Source organism: Sprattus sprattus (assembly GCF_963457725.1).
Source record: "Sprattus sprattus genome assembly, chromosome: 3".
NCBI classification, from domain to species: Eukaryota; Metazoa; Chordata; class Actinopteri; order Clupeiformes; family Clupeidae; genus Sprattus; species Sprattus sprattus.
Window position 1 is genome coordinate 50,420,951 of NC_137922.1, and position 17,500 is coordinate 50,438,450.

General features: G+C 40.9%; 1 protein-coding gene across 1 annotated transcript in view; it reads left to right on the top strand.

Annotated features, from left to right (window-relative positions):
- kalrnb (kalirin RhoGEF kinase b) overlaps window positions 1–10,214 on the top strand; it is a gene marked incomplete at its 5' end in the record, with an annotated part of 80,190 nt that extends 69,976 nt beyond the window's left edge. The window contains 13 exons of the mRNA XM_080834118.1: window positions 1,133–1,240; window positions 1,672–1,778; window positions 2,043–2,109; window positions 2,327–2,430; window positions 2,914–2,983; window positions 3,260–3,346; window positions 3,679–3,771; window positions 4,329–4,379; window positions 4,806–4,883; window positions 5,601–5,786; window positions 6,389–6,560; window positions 6,928–7,094; window positions 8,790–10,214. Coding sequence (XP_080690244.1) covers window positions 1,133–1,240; window positions 1,672–1,778; window positions 2,043–2,109; window positions 2,327–2,430; window positions 2,914–2,983; window positions 3,260–3,346; window positions 3,679–3,771; window positions 4,329–4,379; window positions 4,806–4,883; window positions 5,601–5,786; window positions 6,389–6,560; window positions 6,928–7,094; window positions 8,790–9,005 — 1,506 coding nt within the window. The 3' untranslated portion in view covers window positions 9,006–10,214. The remainder of the gene's footprint in view (window positions 1–1,132; window positions 1,241–1,671; window positions 1,779–2,042; window positions 2,110–2,326; window positions 2,431–2,913; window positions 2,984–3,259; window positions 3,347–3,678; window positions 3,772–4,328; window positions 4,380–4,805; window positions 4,884–5,600; window positions 5,787–6,388; window positions 6,561–6,927; window positions 7,095–8,789) is intronic.
- Window positions 10,215–17,500: the final 7,286 nt, after the last annotated feature.

The following is a 17,500-nucleotide window of genomic DNA, read 5'->3' on the forward strand; positions in this document are numbered from 1 at the left end:
TCATGGAGAAGGGGGGGGGGGGTCTTAATGACACAGGAGCTCTAGCAGGATAAATAGGGATATACAGTATGAGAATAATAATGTTTTTTGGAACATTGAAGCATGTAAATCTATTCTGGTAAACTCCAATATTACAATTATGAGCATTGAAAATTAGCATAACAAATCCTCTTTAACTCTAAACATACAATTTGACCACATTCTGGGAACACTCCATAGTTCCTCACTCTGGACACTCAAGTTTTCGGTAATACCATCCCATAACTCTGACCTCCTAACAGCACAACCTCTATCCTACCATAACTTTCTTTAACGTCTCTGTAATCCCCAGATCAGCTGTAACCTTTATAACAGCCTCCATATCCTTAAATCAAGTCGAGTTGCAAACTGTAGCCTTTTACAACTGATCCCTACGCACTAACCCACTTGGCCTTTGACTCATCATCTGCAGCTCGGTCTGCTCTCACATAGCTCTACAGTTGCAATCAGAATTATTTAAAAAATGCTCCAAACCCTGTTGTGAGAAAATATGTATTAGTAAACTTTCTCTGACTTTGTACAAAGTCTGTAATTGATAGATTTTCGCGACACTGTACCCACATTCCCAGAATGTCCTGAGGGCTAAGGTTGTTGGCAAATGTTTCATGCAACTATGTGTCTGCCTCTTTCTTGTGGTAGCGTAGCTCCCAGTGGTACAGCCATAGGAGACAAGTGAAGGTTCCAAAAGAGGGCTTGTTGTGGAAGTGCATATTCCAGCGCTAACCTGGATAGCTGTTTAGAGCTCATGAATGATGGATGACTGTGTGTTATGTTTGGTTTCCTGTGGCGCTACCGCTAGGCCCCCTTAGCGTGCTCACAACAGAAAAGGCACACTTAAGCACACTTATTCTTGGTAAAGTTGTTCTAAGATGTACACAGTGGGTTCATGACTTCTCTCTCTCCCGTTCTCTGTCCTTCTTCTTCTTCTTTTTCTTTTTCATCTACTTCCTCTTTTTCTTCTTTCTGTTCCTTTCTCTCTTCCTCTTCTTTTTATTTTTCCTCTTTCTGCTTCTGTCTGTCTTCCTCTTCTTTATTTCTGGCTGTTATTCCTCTCTCTCCCTCCCTCCCTCTCTCTCTCTCCCTTTCTCTGCAGAAGGGCAGGAGAGGAGTGAACAGTGGTGGAGAAGAGGAGGCTGAGGACGAGCCCCACACCCCGCTGCCTCCCCCCATGGAGATCATCAAGGACCCCTCCGCTCAAGAGGTACATCCACTCACTCTACTCTACTCTACTCTACTCTACTCTGCTCTTCTCTACTCTACTCTACTCTACTCTACTCTACTCTACTGTACTCTACTCTACTCTACTCTACTCTACTCTACTCTACTGTACTCTACTCTACTCTACTCTACTCTACTCTACTCTACTCTACTCTGCTCTACTCTACTCTACTCTACTCTACTCTACTCTACTCTACTCTACTCTACTCTACTCTACTCTAATCTTATCTTTACTCTACTCTGTTGCAATCTACTCTACTTTACTTTCAGTACTATTCTCTATTCTACTCAATGGTTCTACTCTGTTCTGCATGGTGTTTTTCTGACCTTTTGAACTTGAATTCTTTTATACTTTCTCCTTCCCCCTCTCTCTCTTTCTCTCTCTATCTCTCCCTTTTCCTCTCTCTCTCTCAGACCCCTGAGCCCGGTGCGTTTCCAGCCTTTGGAAGTGTGAGTCCTTCAGAGCAGAAGGACCGAGACCCAGAGATGGAGAAGAGAAACAAAGCCATGAGAGGACGCATGTAAGATACACCTCAATGTATGAGTGTGTGTGTGTATGTGTTAGTGTGTGTGTGTGTGTGTGTGTTTTGTCCCTTAAGTGTCCTTGTCCTGTACATATGTAAAGATGTGTGTGTGTGTGTGTGTGTTCGTGTGTGTGTGTGTGTGTGTGTGTTCGTGTGTGTGTGTGTGTGTGTGTGTGTGTGTGTGTGTGTGTGTGTGTGTGTGTGTGTGTGTGTGTGTGTGTGGAATGATTACTGAAGTAAGTTCTTTGTCATTGTCCTCAGGTTTGTAATGAATGAAATGGTTCAGACAGAGCGAGACTACGTCAAAGACCTGGGCATCGTAGTAGAGGTGAGTCGGACACACTATCGCCCCATATCCTTTGAATAAATAGAATTGTTGTAAACATTATACAAATATATACAATAAACAATATAAATCCAAAGTTATATATAACATAAATCTAAACAATAGAGACAGAAAAAACTATATAATACCCACTGTTAAAATCATGTGTACTTGTCAAAAAGCATGTGTACTGTATGTCTCCCTCTCGCTCTAACTCCAGGGGTTCATGAAGAGAGTGACAGAGAAGGGAGTATCAGAGGATATGACGGGGAAAGACAAGATCGTGTTTGGGAACATCCATCAGATGTACGACTGGCATAGAGAGTAAGTGAACCCTGTAGAACAGCCTACTCCATCCTTTGACCTTTGACCTTGCTCATGAGAGTCAGAATGGACTGCAATGGCTACTGCACAAATCTGACCTTTGGCCATACAACGTACTCCATAGGCTCTACAAAAACATGGGTAGTTTGTCTAAAATGGTGTAAAGTAAAATAATGTGTTAAAATAGATCCTCTAAAACCTTTGCTGGGAGTTAAAGAAATCCTGCACACACCATGAATGTGACCCAAACCACCCTTGCGACAAAGAAGGAGTATTTTTAAAAGTTCTTGTGTGGATGTCACAGTTTGACTTGTTTAATAACAATAACATTTTGGGAACAGAATATCCTGTTTGATATCAGACTGGTCAGGGTAAACAGAAGGACAAGTACAATGGAGGAGGAAAAGGCTTTTTGAGGGCAGGTTTACTCTGGGTTTTATGCCGGTGGAATGTAAGGAAATCACTGTTTTTCCTCTTCCGCAGCTTTTTCCTTGGAGAACTGGAGAAATGTGCGCAGGACCACGATAGACTGGCAGAGCTTTTTATCAAACATGTACGTGACATTTTTTGTTTGTTTGTGTGTGTGTGTGTGTGTGTGCCTGTGAGTGGGTGTGCTTGTGAGTGTGTGTTTGTGTGTGTGTTTGAATGAATGGTTTTATTTATTTTACACACTGTTTGCACACATGCCTTTATCCTTAGATACAATAGTGCGTGTGTGTGTGCGTGTGTGTGTGCGTGTGCGTGTGTGTGTGTGTGTGTATTTATCTATGTACGTGTGTTTACACTTCTGCTCTTATTCGAACCTCGGCTGATCTTCCCTGGTCTGTAGGAACGGCGGCTCCACATGTATGTGGTCTACTGCCAAAACAAACCGAGGTCTGAGTTTGTGGTAGCGGAGTATGATTCCTACTTTGAGGTGAGCCTGATACTTACAGGAAGAGAGATCATTCAAAATGGTTCCTCACTTGGACTGTGCCACACTGTGCTCTTTCCCAATCAGACACTAGTGTAGTTACCTCTCTTATAGCTACAGTATGTCCACAATGCTAATAGTTTAATGCCACTTGGTGGTACAGTTCATACCATATATTGATACATTGATAACCATAAATGGAAACATGTTACAATTGTTTTGAGTGAATGTCAGCCTTTGTACTTAATACAGTTTATTATATCTGGGCCTAAAATGTGTTGTGACGTGTCATATACAATTGTTTATTAACTCTCAACGTTTTTTTTTGTTGAAAGGAAGTACAGCAGGAAATAAACTGCAGGATGTCCATTAGTGACTACCTGATCAAGCCCATTCAGAGGATCACCAAATACCAGCTCCTCCTGAAGGTGACATTAGTCCCTTTATTCAACACACACACACACACACACACACACACACACACACACACACACACACACACACACACACACACACACACACACACACACACACACACACAGCCACTCCTTTCCAACAGAGTCCAATGCAACCTCATTAGCGTTCCTAGATATTCGGTACTATAAAACATACCCACCCTTATCAAATTTGCTATGGAAATTTTTATATGACAGCTCACAAAGACCATTGCATCACACCACATGTAGTGTATGAGACCTGCTGTATTTATGACTCTCATAGCCTTTAGTGAGGCAGAATGGAATTAGCACAGCTTGACAGATGGAGAGAAAGTCAGTCAGGAAATTCTTGCAGAATTCCGATGCCAGATGCAGGCTGCAGTGTTATCTTACCACGACATACTTTTGTGAAGGGAATATAGACACACATATTAAAACAGGCTCTCTGGTCTAGCTCCTGTTTGCGTTGTTGTGTTCATTGTAGTTCCATAAAAGACATGAACCAATGCACGTGGCATTGTGGCTGAACAAACACTGTTTCTTTCCAGGACTTCTTGAAGTTCAGTTTGAAGGCTGGCCTGGACTGTCATGAAATCGAGGTGAGCGATGAAGCAGATTAGAGGCAAGGATGTGTGTATGTGTTTCACACCAGTGAGCACAGCACAGAGAAGGTCTGGTGAAGGACTGGGTGACATCCCTTTAAGCCAGCTGTTCTCCCAGTAGTATTTGTACTCTTTGTATTAAAGGTGTAGTGAGTAGGTTCATGTTGTCAAAAATGTTGATTATGATGATGATGTAACCATGGCATGATAAAGACACTGTGATTGCCAAAACCCCTATGCACTTTAGTCATTTTGTTTGTTCTGTTTCTACCCTTTTGAAAATGAATCTGCGCAGAATGCACCTTTTAATTCAGTTCATTATACAGAATCTCATATTGCAACTGAGTGAGGGACGTATCTGAAACAGATCTGACCATGAACCCTAATGCTGATGCTCTTTCTCTGTGTGAATTCCTTGTGCAGAAAGCTGTGGATCTGATGTTCCTGGTCCCCAAGCGCTGCAATGACATGATGAACCTGGGACGGCTGCAGGGCTACGAGGTGAGATGACCGCACGCTGACCTGTCACCTTTGACACATGAAGAACTTTTAAACATGCCCATATCTAAAGAGAGAGATGTAATCAGTTCCTCAAGCAGGGTTGATTCAAATCATTCAACAGACAGACCGAGTACTACATGGACCTAAAGAGATGACATTTCCTGGTGTGACTACAATGATGATGTCACTAGTTTATTTATATAGCCAGTACCAGTAATGGAAAGAAACAAATATGCACGTGGGAGTTTCCCCAGCATGCTGTATGCAGGGTGTGTTCCTCATCAGAGTACTGAGGAGTCTAGAGAGAAGAGATAGTGTCAGCTGTCGTTCCAAGCTGTCATCTCGCCCTTTTGTGGAAACTTGGGTGACACACACAGTGATTATCAGACAGATTATCAAGCATGCTCTACTTTAAAGTTTGATCACATATGAGCCATTTTCACACAAGTAAAGGCCCCCAAGCACTGCTGACTGAGAGCTCTATATTGTAAAGTCATGTAAATGTATGATGCTATAAAATGTGCAATATGTCATGGAGTTTGAAGTGCATATCGAGTAATACATTGTGGATTCAATGAGTTAACTAGAAAAATGTTCTATGCTTTAAGACGAAGAATGTTGTTATTTTATAGTGGATTATTAAGATATTAAGATACTGCTGGATGCCTCCATGGAAAGACATGGGGAGTTAACACAGCTTCTTCTGCCTTTATTCAGGGCAAGCTTACAGCCCAGGGAAAGCTGCTCCTGCAGGACACGTTCTTCGTGACAGAGCACGACACCGGGGTTCTGTCACGCAGCAAAGAGCGGAGGGTCTTCCTCTTCGAGCAGATCGTCATTTTCAGTGAGCTCCTGAGGAAGGGCTCGTCCACACCTGGCTACCAGTTCAAGAAGAGCATCAAGGTAGAGCCGCACAGCACAGCACAGCACAGCACAGCACAGCACAGCACAGCACAGCACAGCACAGCACAGCACAGCACACTCCAGCTCCCTCCTCAGTGATCACACAAATAAACACAGGCAACTGGTCTAGATGCCGTCCACCAGCTATTTATTATGTATTCATGTATTTATATTACTGATAGAGTGAGCTGATTATAGTGCCTGTGACGTGGATTCTGCACCCAAGGATTGCACATACCAATAACATATTTTTATTTTTTTAGCTTCAGACTATGTATCCTACTAAATACAAACCTTATTTTAAAGTTAGTGAGGATAATGTGTTTTTGTTTTTTCTCTTAAAAAGTGAAAAGAACGGTCAGAAACAGAGAGCTAGATGATCTGTTGCATTCTGGGTAGAGATCATATGGTCTGACCCCTTCTCAGAGAAAAAAAAAGAAGACAGAGGATGGAGAGCAGAAGAATTGCATGGAGGTGCCATAACAAAAACATAGAAAAATGACTTCTGGTCTTTACTAAACGGCTAGGTGAACGAAAACTCCATCATGTCAAAGCTGTTTCGCCATAACTGTGTGACATTTGTAATGTGTTATTATGTGTAGGTGAACTTCTTGAACATGGAGGAGCACGTGGACTCTGACCCGTGTAAGATTGTGATGACGTCACGCGGCTCCTCCGAGAAGTTGACCCTGCAGGCTGCCAACTTGGAGATCAAGCAGGAGTGGGTGCGCGGGATCAGAGAGCTGCTGGATGCCCAGAGCAGCTTCCTGTCGGGTAAGAGACTGCAGTTTCCGTAAACACACGTGTCTTTTCCTTTTACCATCATTATAGCTCTTTAAAAAAAAAAAACAGATCATCCAAAGAGCCTACAATACCCACAACCCCTTTTTTTTTTATAAAAAACAGTGCTCTCAGATTTGATTGGTTATGAGTCAATCAGTTTGAGTAGTCTTTACTAGTCTACCATACATTCTTTTCCTTTCAAATATATTGTAGCTCTTCAGAACCCCCAGATCATCGACAGAGCCTACAATACCCCTAGTCCCTTTCTATAAAAAAAGAGCTCTCAGAGTTGATTAGTCGATTTTAGTAGACCTCCAAGTGTAACTATTCATTTATTTCCTTTTCAAATCCACTGTAGCTCTTCAGAACCCTCTGAACCCTTTGAAAAAAGATGGCGGGGGTTCTCTGACCCGACAGCATTCCGCTAATGGACGGCCACCTGCCCACCCCGCTAGCCCCCTCAAGCCATCTACCTCCAACGGGAGCCCCGCCCACAAGCCCAGCAAACACCCTGAACCTGATATGGTGAGTGCAGCCTGCCGAGCAGAGACTGGATTCTCCTGCAGGTGGTTTTTCAGTATGAAAAGAGAGATTGGTTTTGAGTCAGTTTTTCTATAAGGCACAGATCTTCCCTTCCTCTTTTGGGTCAAGCCACAACAATTTCCTGTGCCCGAATGCTTCTTTTTGTGTAAACAAACAATGTGTTTCTGTTTACATCTGAATACAAATCTACAAACATTTTAAACTGTAGTACCATAGTGGTGTCCTAAAAAGCCTCGCTGCATACAATCTACAAATACCAGTGCAGCAAACATACTGATGATTACCATCCTCTGTCGGACAATTTCATCATTCAGCCAACAAATCTAGGAGGTTTTGCTGGAAGGCATTAAAATGTGATCATCAATCAAAAACAAAAACATCTTTTCCCATCATGCATCACGCTGTTCCATTTGCCTTATCATGGGATGGAGGAGCTCCTCAAGGCTACCTTACCCCTCAATGGTCCAGCTTGTTAAAGCTCCCGACTACTACGTTCCTCTTAAGTAGATGTGGAAATGTGTGTGTGTATGCATGTGTGTTTGTATGTGTGTGTGGGTGACTAAGTGAATGTGTATGTGTATGCATGCATGTCTGTGTGCTTGTGAGTGTGTGTGTGTGTGACTGGTGTTTGAGTGAGTGCATGTGTATGCATGTCAGTGTGTGTATGTGTGTGTGTGCATGTGTGTGTGTGTGTGTGTGTATAATAGTGCATGTACGTGTGCATTTGCGTGCATGTAGGTGGATGGACACACACTGTGGGCTATTCTTAGTGGAAGAACTGCCCTAGTTTCCACCACTCTTCCTCATCCTCCTCTTTTTCCCCCACTCTCCTTCCTCTCTTCTACTTTCACTTCCCTTTCTCTCTCTCCCTCTAACTTTCTCTCTCTCTCTCCCTCTCTCCTTCTGTTCGTCTGTCTTGGCCTTGGACTAGCCTGGAAAACTGTGCCTTGATAAATCACCCTTGTCACCGAGACCCAGACTGCAGGAGTGCGCTGGCTATTCTATTTTTAAACATCTCAAAGTTGCCTTTTTCTTATCAGTCTATTTATTCCTGGTAGCACAGGCAGGTCAAGGTGAGCCCAGACGCTAACAAAGTGCTGGGGTCACAGAAGTGGCCGGTGTGCTCAATTCCTCTCCTTCCTGGACAGACACCCACTGCTCTGAATCTGGGACAGAAAGTACATTGGATATGGCCAAAGTGTTTTTTTTGGATAAAGTCCATATTAAACCGAGACAGAGGGCCCTAATTCTGTTGACGGGCAACAAGCAAAGCAACAAGTAAAGTCCTTCACATATGTGCTAAAATGTGTGGCATGTGAGACTGACCCGGCCATATTTGCGCTTGGCATCTTGCTCATGGTATTAAATTAGCAAAATGGCAAGTTATCAACTTAGCTGTAGTTCATGCGTGGCTCACTTTGCTTGTTGCTTGTTGCTTGTTGCTTTGATCGCGGCCCGTAAGTGATTAGGGCCCAGTGTCTGAATCACTGTTTTTTTTTATTTGCCTTGTTAAAGAGAAAAAGTCCCTGAACCACAATATACATGATCTGTAAATGTAGCTTATAAAAGGGTTGTTTTTGTGTGAGGTATCAGATCAAAGAATTAAATTCTGTCTGTGTGTGTCTGTTTCTGTGTTTGTGTGTGTGTGTGTGTGTGTGTGTGTGTGTGTTTCTCTAGTCTGACGACCCCGATTGCAATGGCCTGTCGTCGGTGCTGGTGACGCACGACTACAGCGCGGTGAAGGAGGATGAGATTTGCGTGGTGGCCGGGGAGAGGGTTCAGATCCTGGCCTCGAACCAGCAGAGCATGTGCCTGGTGTACCGACCTGCCAACAGCCAGTCCCCCGCCGCCGAGGGCTGGATCCCGGGCCACGTGCTCGCCTCCACACGGTGAACCCCATCCCTGGCTCCAGCGGACACACACACACACTCCTTCTCCTCCTCATCTTCCTCCTGGTCCCTCCTCACATCTTTTTCAGTTGAAATCCTCACCGCACACTCACTGGTAGTCTCCCGCCTTCCACCGTAGGTGACCCGTGGAGCTTAATGAAGGAGGTGTCAATCACGTGCCAGTCATCACTCTGTCACCGCAACAGCCACCTCCCCCTTCCTACTCTTGAGATCTCATTGGACTGTAGAAGCACGGCACCTGCCCCCTTTCTCTCTCTCTCTCTCTCTCTCTCTCTCTCTCTCTCTCTCTCTCCCTCTGTCTCTGTCTCTCTCTGTCTCTCTCTCTCCTGTGGCTCTGCCTCTTTCTGATTGGACATAAGAGTAATGAACTGACGCTGCACGCCGTCCCACGTAGGTTTGACACCATCTCCTCGACTTCTGTTGATATGTCTACGGAAAAAAAATAAAAAAAAACATTCAAATGACAGGGGAAATCTTGAAATATATCTAAATATATATATTAAAAAAAGAATGATTGTGTTCCTTTGGAAAGGAAACTCATGAGGTGAACTTCTGATTGCGTTGGTGTGACCATGTGTTTGTGTGTTTATGCTTCTCATCCAGTCGTGTCATTCTGCCCAAACACAGACACAAACAATGTTACCCCCAACGGGAGTCTCCTGGGCTTCCCCTCTATGCCAAGTCATTTGTACACAGTGTACTATAGTTTGTCTTCTATGTGTTCAAATTTTTATTTTTGCAAGTTGTTTTTAATAATTGTGTCATGATTTACAGCTCTCTGATGTTGCCAAGCCACAGCTAAAGCATAAAAAAAGCATTTTTCTTCTTTTATTTTCTGGCTCCCTTGTACAAAAGAAAGTTGACAAAAAGTTTTCTGCACTTTCCAATGAAATGCATTACGATGACGCCAGGTTGTGCAATATCTCAAAAAAGTCTACGTTCATCATTGTACTTGTAATGTAACAAAGAATTTTAAATGTATTATTCTGTATCATTTTAAATTTGTACATAATATTTTTGACATTACCATGATCTGACAGACAAGAGAAAGTTATATCTGTTCAGCATTAGGATATAAATTATTAGGATAATTTAAAAAACTCTGATAGGCAAGACAGTTCTATGGTGCTCCAACAAAACAACTCAAGCTCTCAGCCCATGAATCATAATTCTGTCTGGTTTAGTGCATCGTCATCAGGGCCTGTCCAACTCACCCCAGGCTGAAAAAACAGAAAAACTAGAAAAAAAAAACTAGAAAAGAAAAAGTTAAAAGACGAAAATGTTGATTTTTTTGAAAATTAGTCGATTACAAGTTGGTGTTGTGAATGGCATCTATTTCTGATTGTGAGTACCTGCTGCTGTCTCCTGGCGCCCGCTCCCAGCCCTGGCCTTTGTGAGATAACTGTACATATCAGATATAGCAGCCCACGTGGCAGCCGACTCTGGTCCAGTTTCGGGCCGGATCCGGACCGGATCTTAAACGGAACCGGTCCGAATGCGATGCAAGGCAGAGTCAGCGGCCACCTGGGAGGTCTTTCATTTGTTTAACTCTGGAATGTTGTTCATAATAAAGCTGACAATTTTTCATCTTGAAAATCTGTCTCTCCTTTATAAATGTGAGCGTGTGTGTGTCTGTTTTCCTTTGTATGTTTATATATCATTCCTACATTACACCTGGATGATAACTCCCTTTAGTCGTGTGTTCTATGTTACTTACTTGGGATGCATCATTTTTTGCGATGTATAACTTCTTGGGTTATACGTGGCTTATACTTGAGATGTATAACTTAAGTCCCAAGATCTGCCATTTTATTATTGTATAACTCACACTAATCATCCGCCTTGCATACTGAAATCATTCCTGTGGTGGTGCAAAGTATATTTACTCAAAGACAGGCCCCTTATGCCACAGATACACCACAGAGATCACCCAGGATACTTCCACAACATCTGTCCTACAAATCTAGTAGGTTTCCTCCTCCCCCTCCCCTCTCTTTCAATCTCTGGCTATGAATGTGCTTTAACCATCCCTGCTCTATGTAAGAGGGCTCTTAAAACTGCCGCTGAAACTGTCAATGTATCAGTCTGCAATTAGACATATAAATAAATGAGTATTCTGTAATTGCAATCCAAAGCACATGATTATGGTGCATTTTGGGTAGGCCAGGCAAGCTCGTTTCCCAAGACTTTAGGTGTAATTATGGCCTACAGCTGAACTCATATGAAGACAGTACATTCCTTCATCAAATCAAATGGCTGCGAGGGTTTTTAGAAACATGTATTAACATGTATGAAGTTTATTCAAAATAAATAATTTTTAAACATATTTATATTAATATAAAACAGTTGTTAAATATAGTATACATATACAATGTTAAAGTATATTATCTTTGAGATTTCTATGGCACTGTAAATTAAGTGGTAGACTGTTTCTTTGTTTGGTTCTAATCTGGACGTATTAAGATACTGCTGGTAAATTTGACCCACAGCATAATGGATGTAATTATATTTTAGTAAAACAGGACGAAAACTCAAAAATAAAAATATCCCGGACAAGGGATATAGACCTTTTAGTGTTAAGGTGTGAGGCGCAGGGCAGCCCTGGACACAAAATAAAGAGGAAAATGATGTCAACTTTAAGATGCAAATAAGCAGGGATTTCTAGAATGAATATAACAATCATGCACATAACTGCAAACTTGTGCTATTGGTAATGTGACATGCTTTCCCTCACAATTTTACCACAACAATAGGCTCTGAAATATTCAGAACTTTCACTGGAACCAACCAAGGCTGAAGCGCCTATGGGAATTGTAAGGAGTTGAGCTTTTTGCGTTACGAACCCATCCCTGAGGCCATTCATTATTCAAGAAATGTCGAACCATTGTCATTCTTGTGTGTCGTTGAGTCTCACAGGACTGAAGTGAATACAGAACTGTATACATCCACATGGCATAATTCTGCTCTCCCACGACCACATGTAAAGTGACATCACCTGTGTTATGTAGGCCTATTCTCGCTAAGAGTAGCAGTTCAACACTGCCACCAAGTGGACGTGGTTTTCTCCGTGATTTCGCGGGCCAATGAGGTAAATTGCGTTGGTAAATTATCAGTGGCACAGGCGATATTTCAAGTTATCTGAAACACCAACAAACTAAATGTTATTTCCATACACCTGCTTTAACCTAAGACCCGGTTCTCATATGAACGTCTGACAGGACGAGCTACTTACGTTGGCGTAACAGCAGGGATTCAATAGTCATGTCAGTTAGACAAACTGGTTTGACGGTCTTGTCTGAACAGGGCCGGATTAACAATTTTCTGTGCCCTGGGCAACAAGGCTCAAGGGCCCCCCCGCTGCCGCCAAACAATCGTAAAGTCGCTATCATCAAGATCATAGCCTACACTAGTGGAGATGTATGTGTGCACACAAAAGCCTCAGCATAAAGTGCATGCATTCAAGAGACCATTCAGACGCACAACTGTGCATAACTTTTTACAATTAATCTTTAACAGAACTTGGTGGCTTGATGAGTACTTATTGAATGTTTCAATTATCTTGACAGCAAAAGGCTAGGTAGGCCTTTACTTAAAACCATAGAACATTTTAAAAATGCAAAAATGTGAAATTATCACCAACCATGAAGCAGGCAATTAGTGTGTTTTTAGTAAAAGTAAACCAATGGCTACACTGTTGCATGTAATTTCAAAGTCAAGATCATGTTTATTGTTTATGTTGATCACTTCACTACTATATATCCTCATTATTTTTATTTAAACAAATGGACCTTACAACTGGCCTCCCTTAAAGACTGAACTCATGACTACACAAACAATTATGAGGCCTAATGACCTATCTTTACTTTTAAAACTTCTCTCATTAACACTAGGGGTGGGCGATATGGGCAAAAAAGAATATCTCGATTTTTTTTTTTTTTCATTTTGACGATAACGATAATTAGACGATATTTAAAACAAATGTGATTGGAATTCTCAGAGTTATACCTTCTTGGAAATTACAATAATGGGCACAATGTTTAAGGAAAACACTTCTTTATTGTCTTTAAACAAAAATAACTTAATTGAACTGCAATGCAGAAATATTGAACTCTTGAAATAAAGTGCTCCATGCATCCATGAGAATTATTGCACATCAACAGCAGTGATTATGGCCTTATTAAACTTAAAATTATGTCCCGGATTGTACAAAAATACAAATACATGAGCATTCGAGCATGGATTGGGACGATTTTTTCTGTCCGAGCCCGGCCCGGTCCGACAGAATAGTAACCGAGCCCGGACCCAGTCCGACAGGCATTAGAATATTTTTTTTTTCCGAATCCGAACGAGCCAGAAGGAATCAATCTCAACTGTTCATAGTACTAATGCCACATTGACGTACGTTTTTTTTTATGAATAGCCTGGCTTTATTAAACTGAGGCATCAACAGTTAAATGCTCTCTCACACAAACAAGCGCTGTTAAACGCACAAGCGTGCACAATAAGGCCAATAAGTATATTTAAATTAAATGATTGACATTGCAAGAACGTTTAGTAAAATGGTGCGGCTCCTTTAAGAAGAGCACGAACAGGGAGGGAGAATGGTGACGCATAGTTTGGATGCACCGAAAAAGATTTAAATGTGCTGTAACAGTGTTAACCAGTATGTGAGTAACGTGAGTTTTAATAAAGCATAGCTTGTGTAATGTGTAGCTATTTCATTCCGTTTGCTAAACTTTCCTGCTGTCTGTATTTACTCACCAGCAGCAGACGTAACGGAAAGGGAATTAACCCGAAGTTTGGTGATTCTATAATTTAGGGTACATTCCATGTCCACTAATGTTAATGATGATTATTCTATAAAATATCTTCAAACACAATACATTTTATACATTAACTTACTCCATGTAATAACATCATGCAATTTTTGTTTTGCATTTTATGCATTGTTTTGCTAAAAATGTGTCTTAAAGTGCATAAATTCACTAATTCTGCCATGTCCGATTTCCAGTTAGGCAAGTTGATGTGTCAAAAATATTGAGTAAAAACCATTAAAATAAAAAAAACTTGTTATAATTAAGTTGAGAAGTGTTAATACTAAAGGAAATTATTATTTAAAAAAACTGACTTTATTATTTAAATACTTTAAATAAGTTATTTGTGTATGTCCACAAAAAGCCTGTCAACTAAGTTACTACGTATATTTCCCGCTGTAACTCAAAAATGGGTTGTCCTTAAACCATTTAACCTGCATCATGTGATGTCATTTTCCTCTGTGGTGGCAATTTTAAGCACACCATGTTGAATCTCCTCTAATTTTTTTAAATATTTGATGTAAGACAGCATGTTACCCATGAGTATATTAATTGAGCATCAACTATGTTCGGTACACTGCTGTGGCTCAGAGTTTTTGATCATAAAAATGAAATGATAGTTGAAATTCTAACATGAAGGAGTTTAAGAAAATTACATGTGGTCTTGTAGCCTGTGTCCACCATTTTAGTTATTGGATGAAATAGGGAAATTGTCAACTAAGTGACCCGTCAACTAAGTTACACCTAGTAAGTAAGTAGTACTAAGTAACTTAGTTGACGGGTCACTTAGTTTACAATTTCCATTTTCTGAATGTCATCAGACATTATCACCTAATAATTGCCATTAACAGTCTACATTTTTCAACACACATTATAAACCTGGTTTAACCTTCTCACTGAACAGATATTTAAGTATTATTTCATTTTTTTTAAACATTTCTACTGGTGAAACTGGTGTAACTTAGTTGACAGTCTGAGAGGTAAAAGCATAATTTAAGTTAAAATATATAAAAAACAGTTCATGTAAGCTTTGCAATCAACAGATATGTGTCACTGACAGGTTTAACTAACTCTGGGCTTTGTTTGTTTATTTGAGGAAGAATAAGGTCCATACACTTTTTTTCACCATGAAATGTACCCTAAATTATAGAATCAGACTGCGTTCATAACGTGATATTTGTCAACAACGTTGTCAAGGCCCCTTTGATGTCATGGGCCCTGGGCAAGTGCCCAGTTGCCCTAATGGTTAATCCGGCCTTGTGTCTGAAATGTGTAGTGAGCTGATTTTCCCCTCATCTTAAATGTGACGGTCCAGGCACTTGTGTCAACCTATCACTGGGTGGCACTACAATTCAGATAATCAAGTCTGACTCCGTCTGGAATAGTGAATGGAGATGGCTGTCAAGATGGAAACGAGGGCCTACAAGCGCACACATCATTACAGGGCAAAAATAGTAGTCAATGAACGAATTCACCAACCCAGTGCAATAGAAGTGAATTAGTGTGGAAGGGATTATTAGTTTAGATGTGTGGTCTGTGCGTTTATGTTGTTGTATTTATGTATTCCCATGTAAACGAAATCGTTTTAATAGACAGCAGAATCAAATGTAGTCAAATATGAGCATTCCGTTCTACTTTTAATCCTATAAAACGTCCTATGCATCGGTTTCCTGACGTGTCTGAACCAGGCTGCGAGCTTACTTGAGTAGAGAGGAAAAGGAGTCATTTGCAAGTTCTATGTAAATTGTGTGTAAATGAGGCGCGCATGAGTGGAACAGTAAGGTCATTCTTCCTTGTAACCCCCTTTCTTCCAAAGTCAACGGCTGTGTGGAGCAAGAGACCTGTAGCCTACATTGCTTCGGGTACTGTTGTCAGGTGTCAATCTTTAGACCAGTGGTGCCATCGTTTGCCATATGGAGAGAAAATGCATTTTGGAAAAGCGTCGTAGGCCTCGGAGCAACTGGGCAGGTCCTCTTTGCTGGCCCTCCCCCTCAAACTCCCTGAGTCAATATTGGACCTGAACAAAAGTGCGACAGGTGCGAGCGGGAGGAACATCAGTTTTCCACGTCTAAAAAAGGAGAGGGGGAGTATTGTTTCTCCCACATAAAAGGAAAGGGATGACACAGGCCGCTTCACTGGACAAGACGATGCAGGTGGGGAACGTCATCGTCTTGACCCTTGGAGCATCGCGAGTCGCAGGTAAAACTTCACTTTATTCACTTAACGTTTTTGAAACGTTTGTTTACTTAAAAGAGTACAACTTTATTTCAGTAAATGTTGACTTCTATTTTTTCATGTTCACACCTTTTCTTTCTTTCAGTGCACATTGGAAATAAAAGACGTCTTAAACTTGGATTTTTCAATCCCCTTCAATAGAGACCAAATTTTCGGGGACAGGTGTCATAAGTCTGGACAATCTCGAAGAGGATACTGCTTTGATTCTGTGCTTGCCTTACGTTGAGCCACACGCACAATACATGAGGATTAAGTTTTGTTCGTTCGGCTCGCGTTAAGCAGGTGCAGAAATCCTTCTGAATCAAAAAGGTGGACGTCTTTGGTGAATTGCAGTTGTTTAAGTTTCTTTCTCTTTGAATGAAACACTATGGTCCAAAGTCATTAAAGCCGATAAAATAGTCTACTATAACTAGCGAAGTGGTTTTAATTGAAATAAACTATTTAAATAAAACAAATACTTGAACAGTACTTTTATTAATGCTTGGTTTGACCAGTTATGTTGTTATTAGTTTTTCGTTTAGTTAGATTATCCGATGTAGGCAATTTGCAAATTCTCTGAAAAAAAGAAGTATTTTTCTCCTCAACTTTTAACAAAGCCACAAAGTACACAATTAGCCTGAAAACACTTTGTACCATATTTGTTCATATTTTACATGAAAGTACTGTAAGTAGTGTTAGTGTGGACAGTGAAATTCTACTGTTCTTCTGAAAGTCTTCTGTTGTGACTAATACAGTTGGATACAGATGAATTCCACGTAATGTTTTCAATATACCTTACTTAAAGTCATTGTAAAGTGTTTCTTTTGAGAGTGTTACTGAGATGGTGAGCTATGTTGCAAACAGGCTTGTCATTAGAGCTGTTATCGGTTGAACGAGGCTAATTCGTAAACTGACCAAATGGCCCAAACTGATCAAACATTAACTCCATTCGCTCCATCCATGCTGACCTTACCATCTGCCCTGCCTCAATTTGGTTGAGCAGTCGTCATGGTAGCTGTATCACCGTGTTCAGTCAGTAAAGAAAATCAAATACATTTCCACTCATTGATCAAACACTTGTTTCCCCAAAAAGGACAAACAATTCACTTTCAAATTAACATTTCCAATTGCACCGTCAGTTATATCATTATTGATATACTATTCAGACTTACCTTTAAAAAGCCCTAAAGCATATATATATATATATATATATATATTATGAGGCCTACACAGGCTAATAGTTTACCCCTGACTTGACCCTTGCTGGCTTTAAAATCGAATTAATGTTTTCAACACAATCACATTACGTTTTTTTGATGGAAACTCACAACACGCTGTGTAGTTTAGCTTATACATTCACCCCCACTGAATCATCTCTGTGAAGCAGTAAAGATAGCGACTGGCAGAGCTAATATACCCTATCTGAATGCATTCTTCATCTTAAATGTGA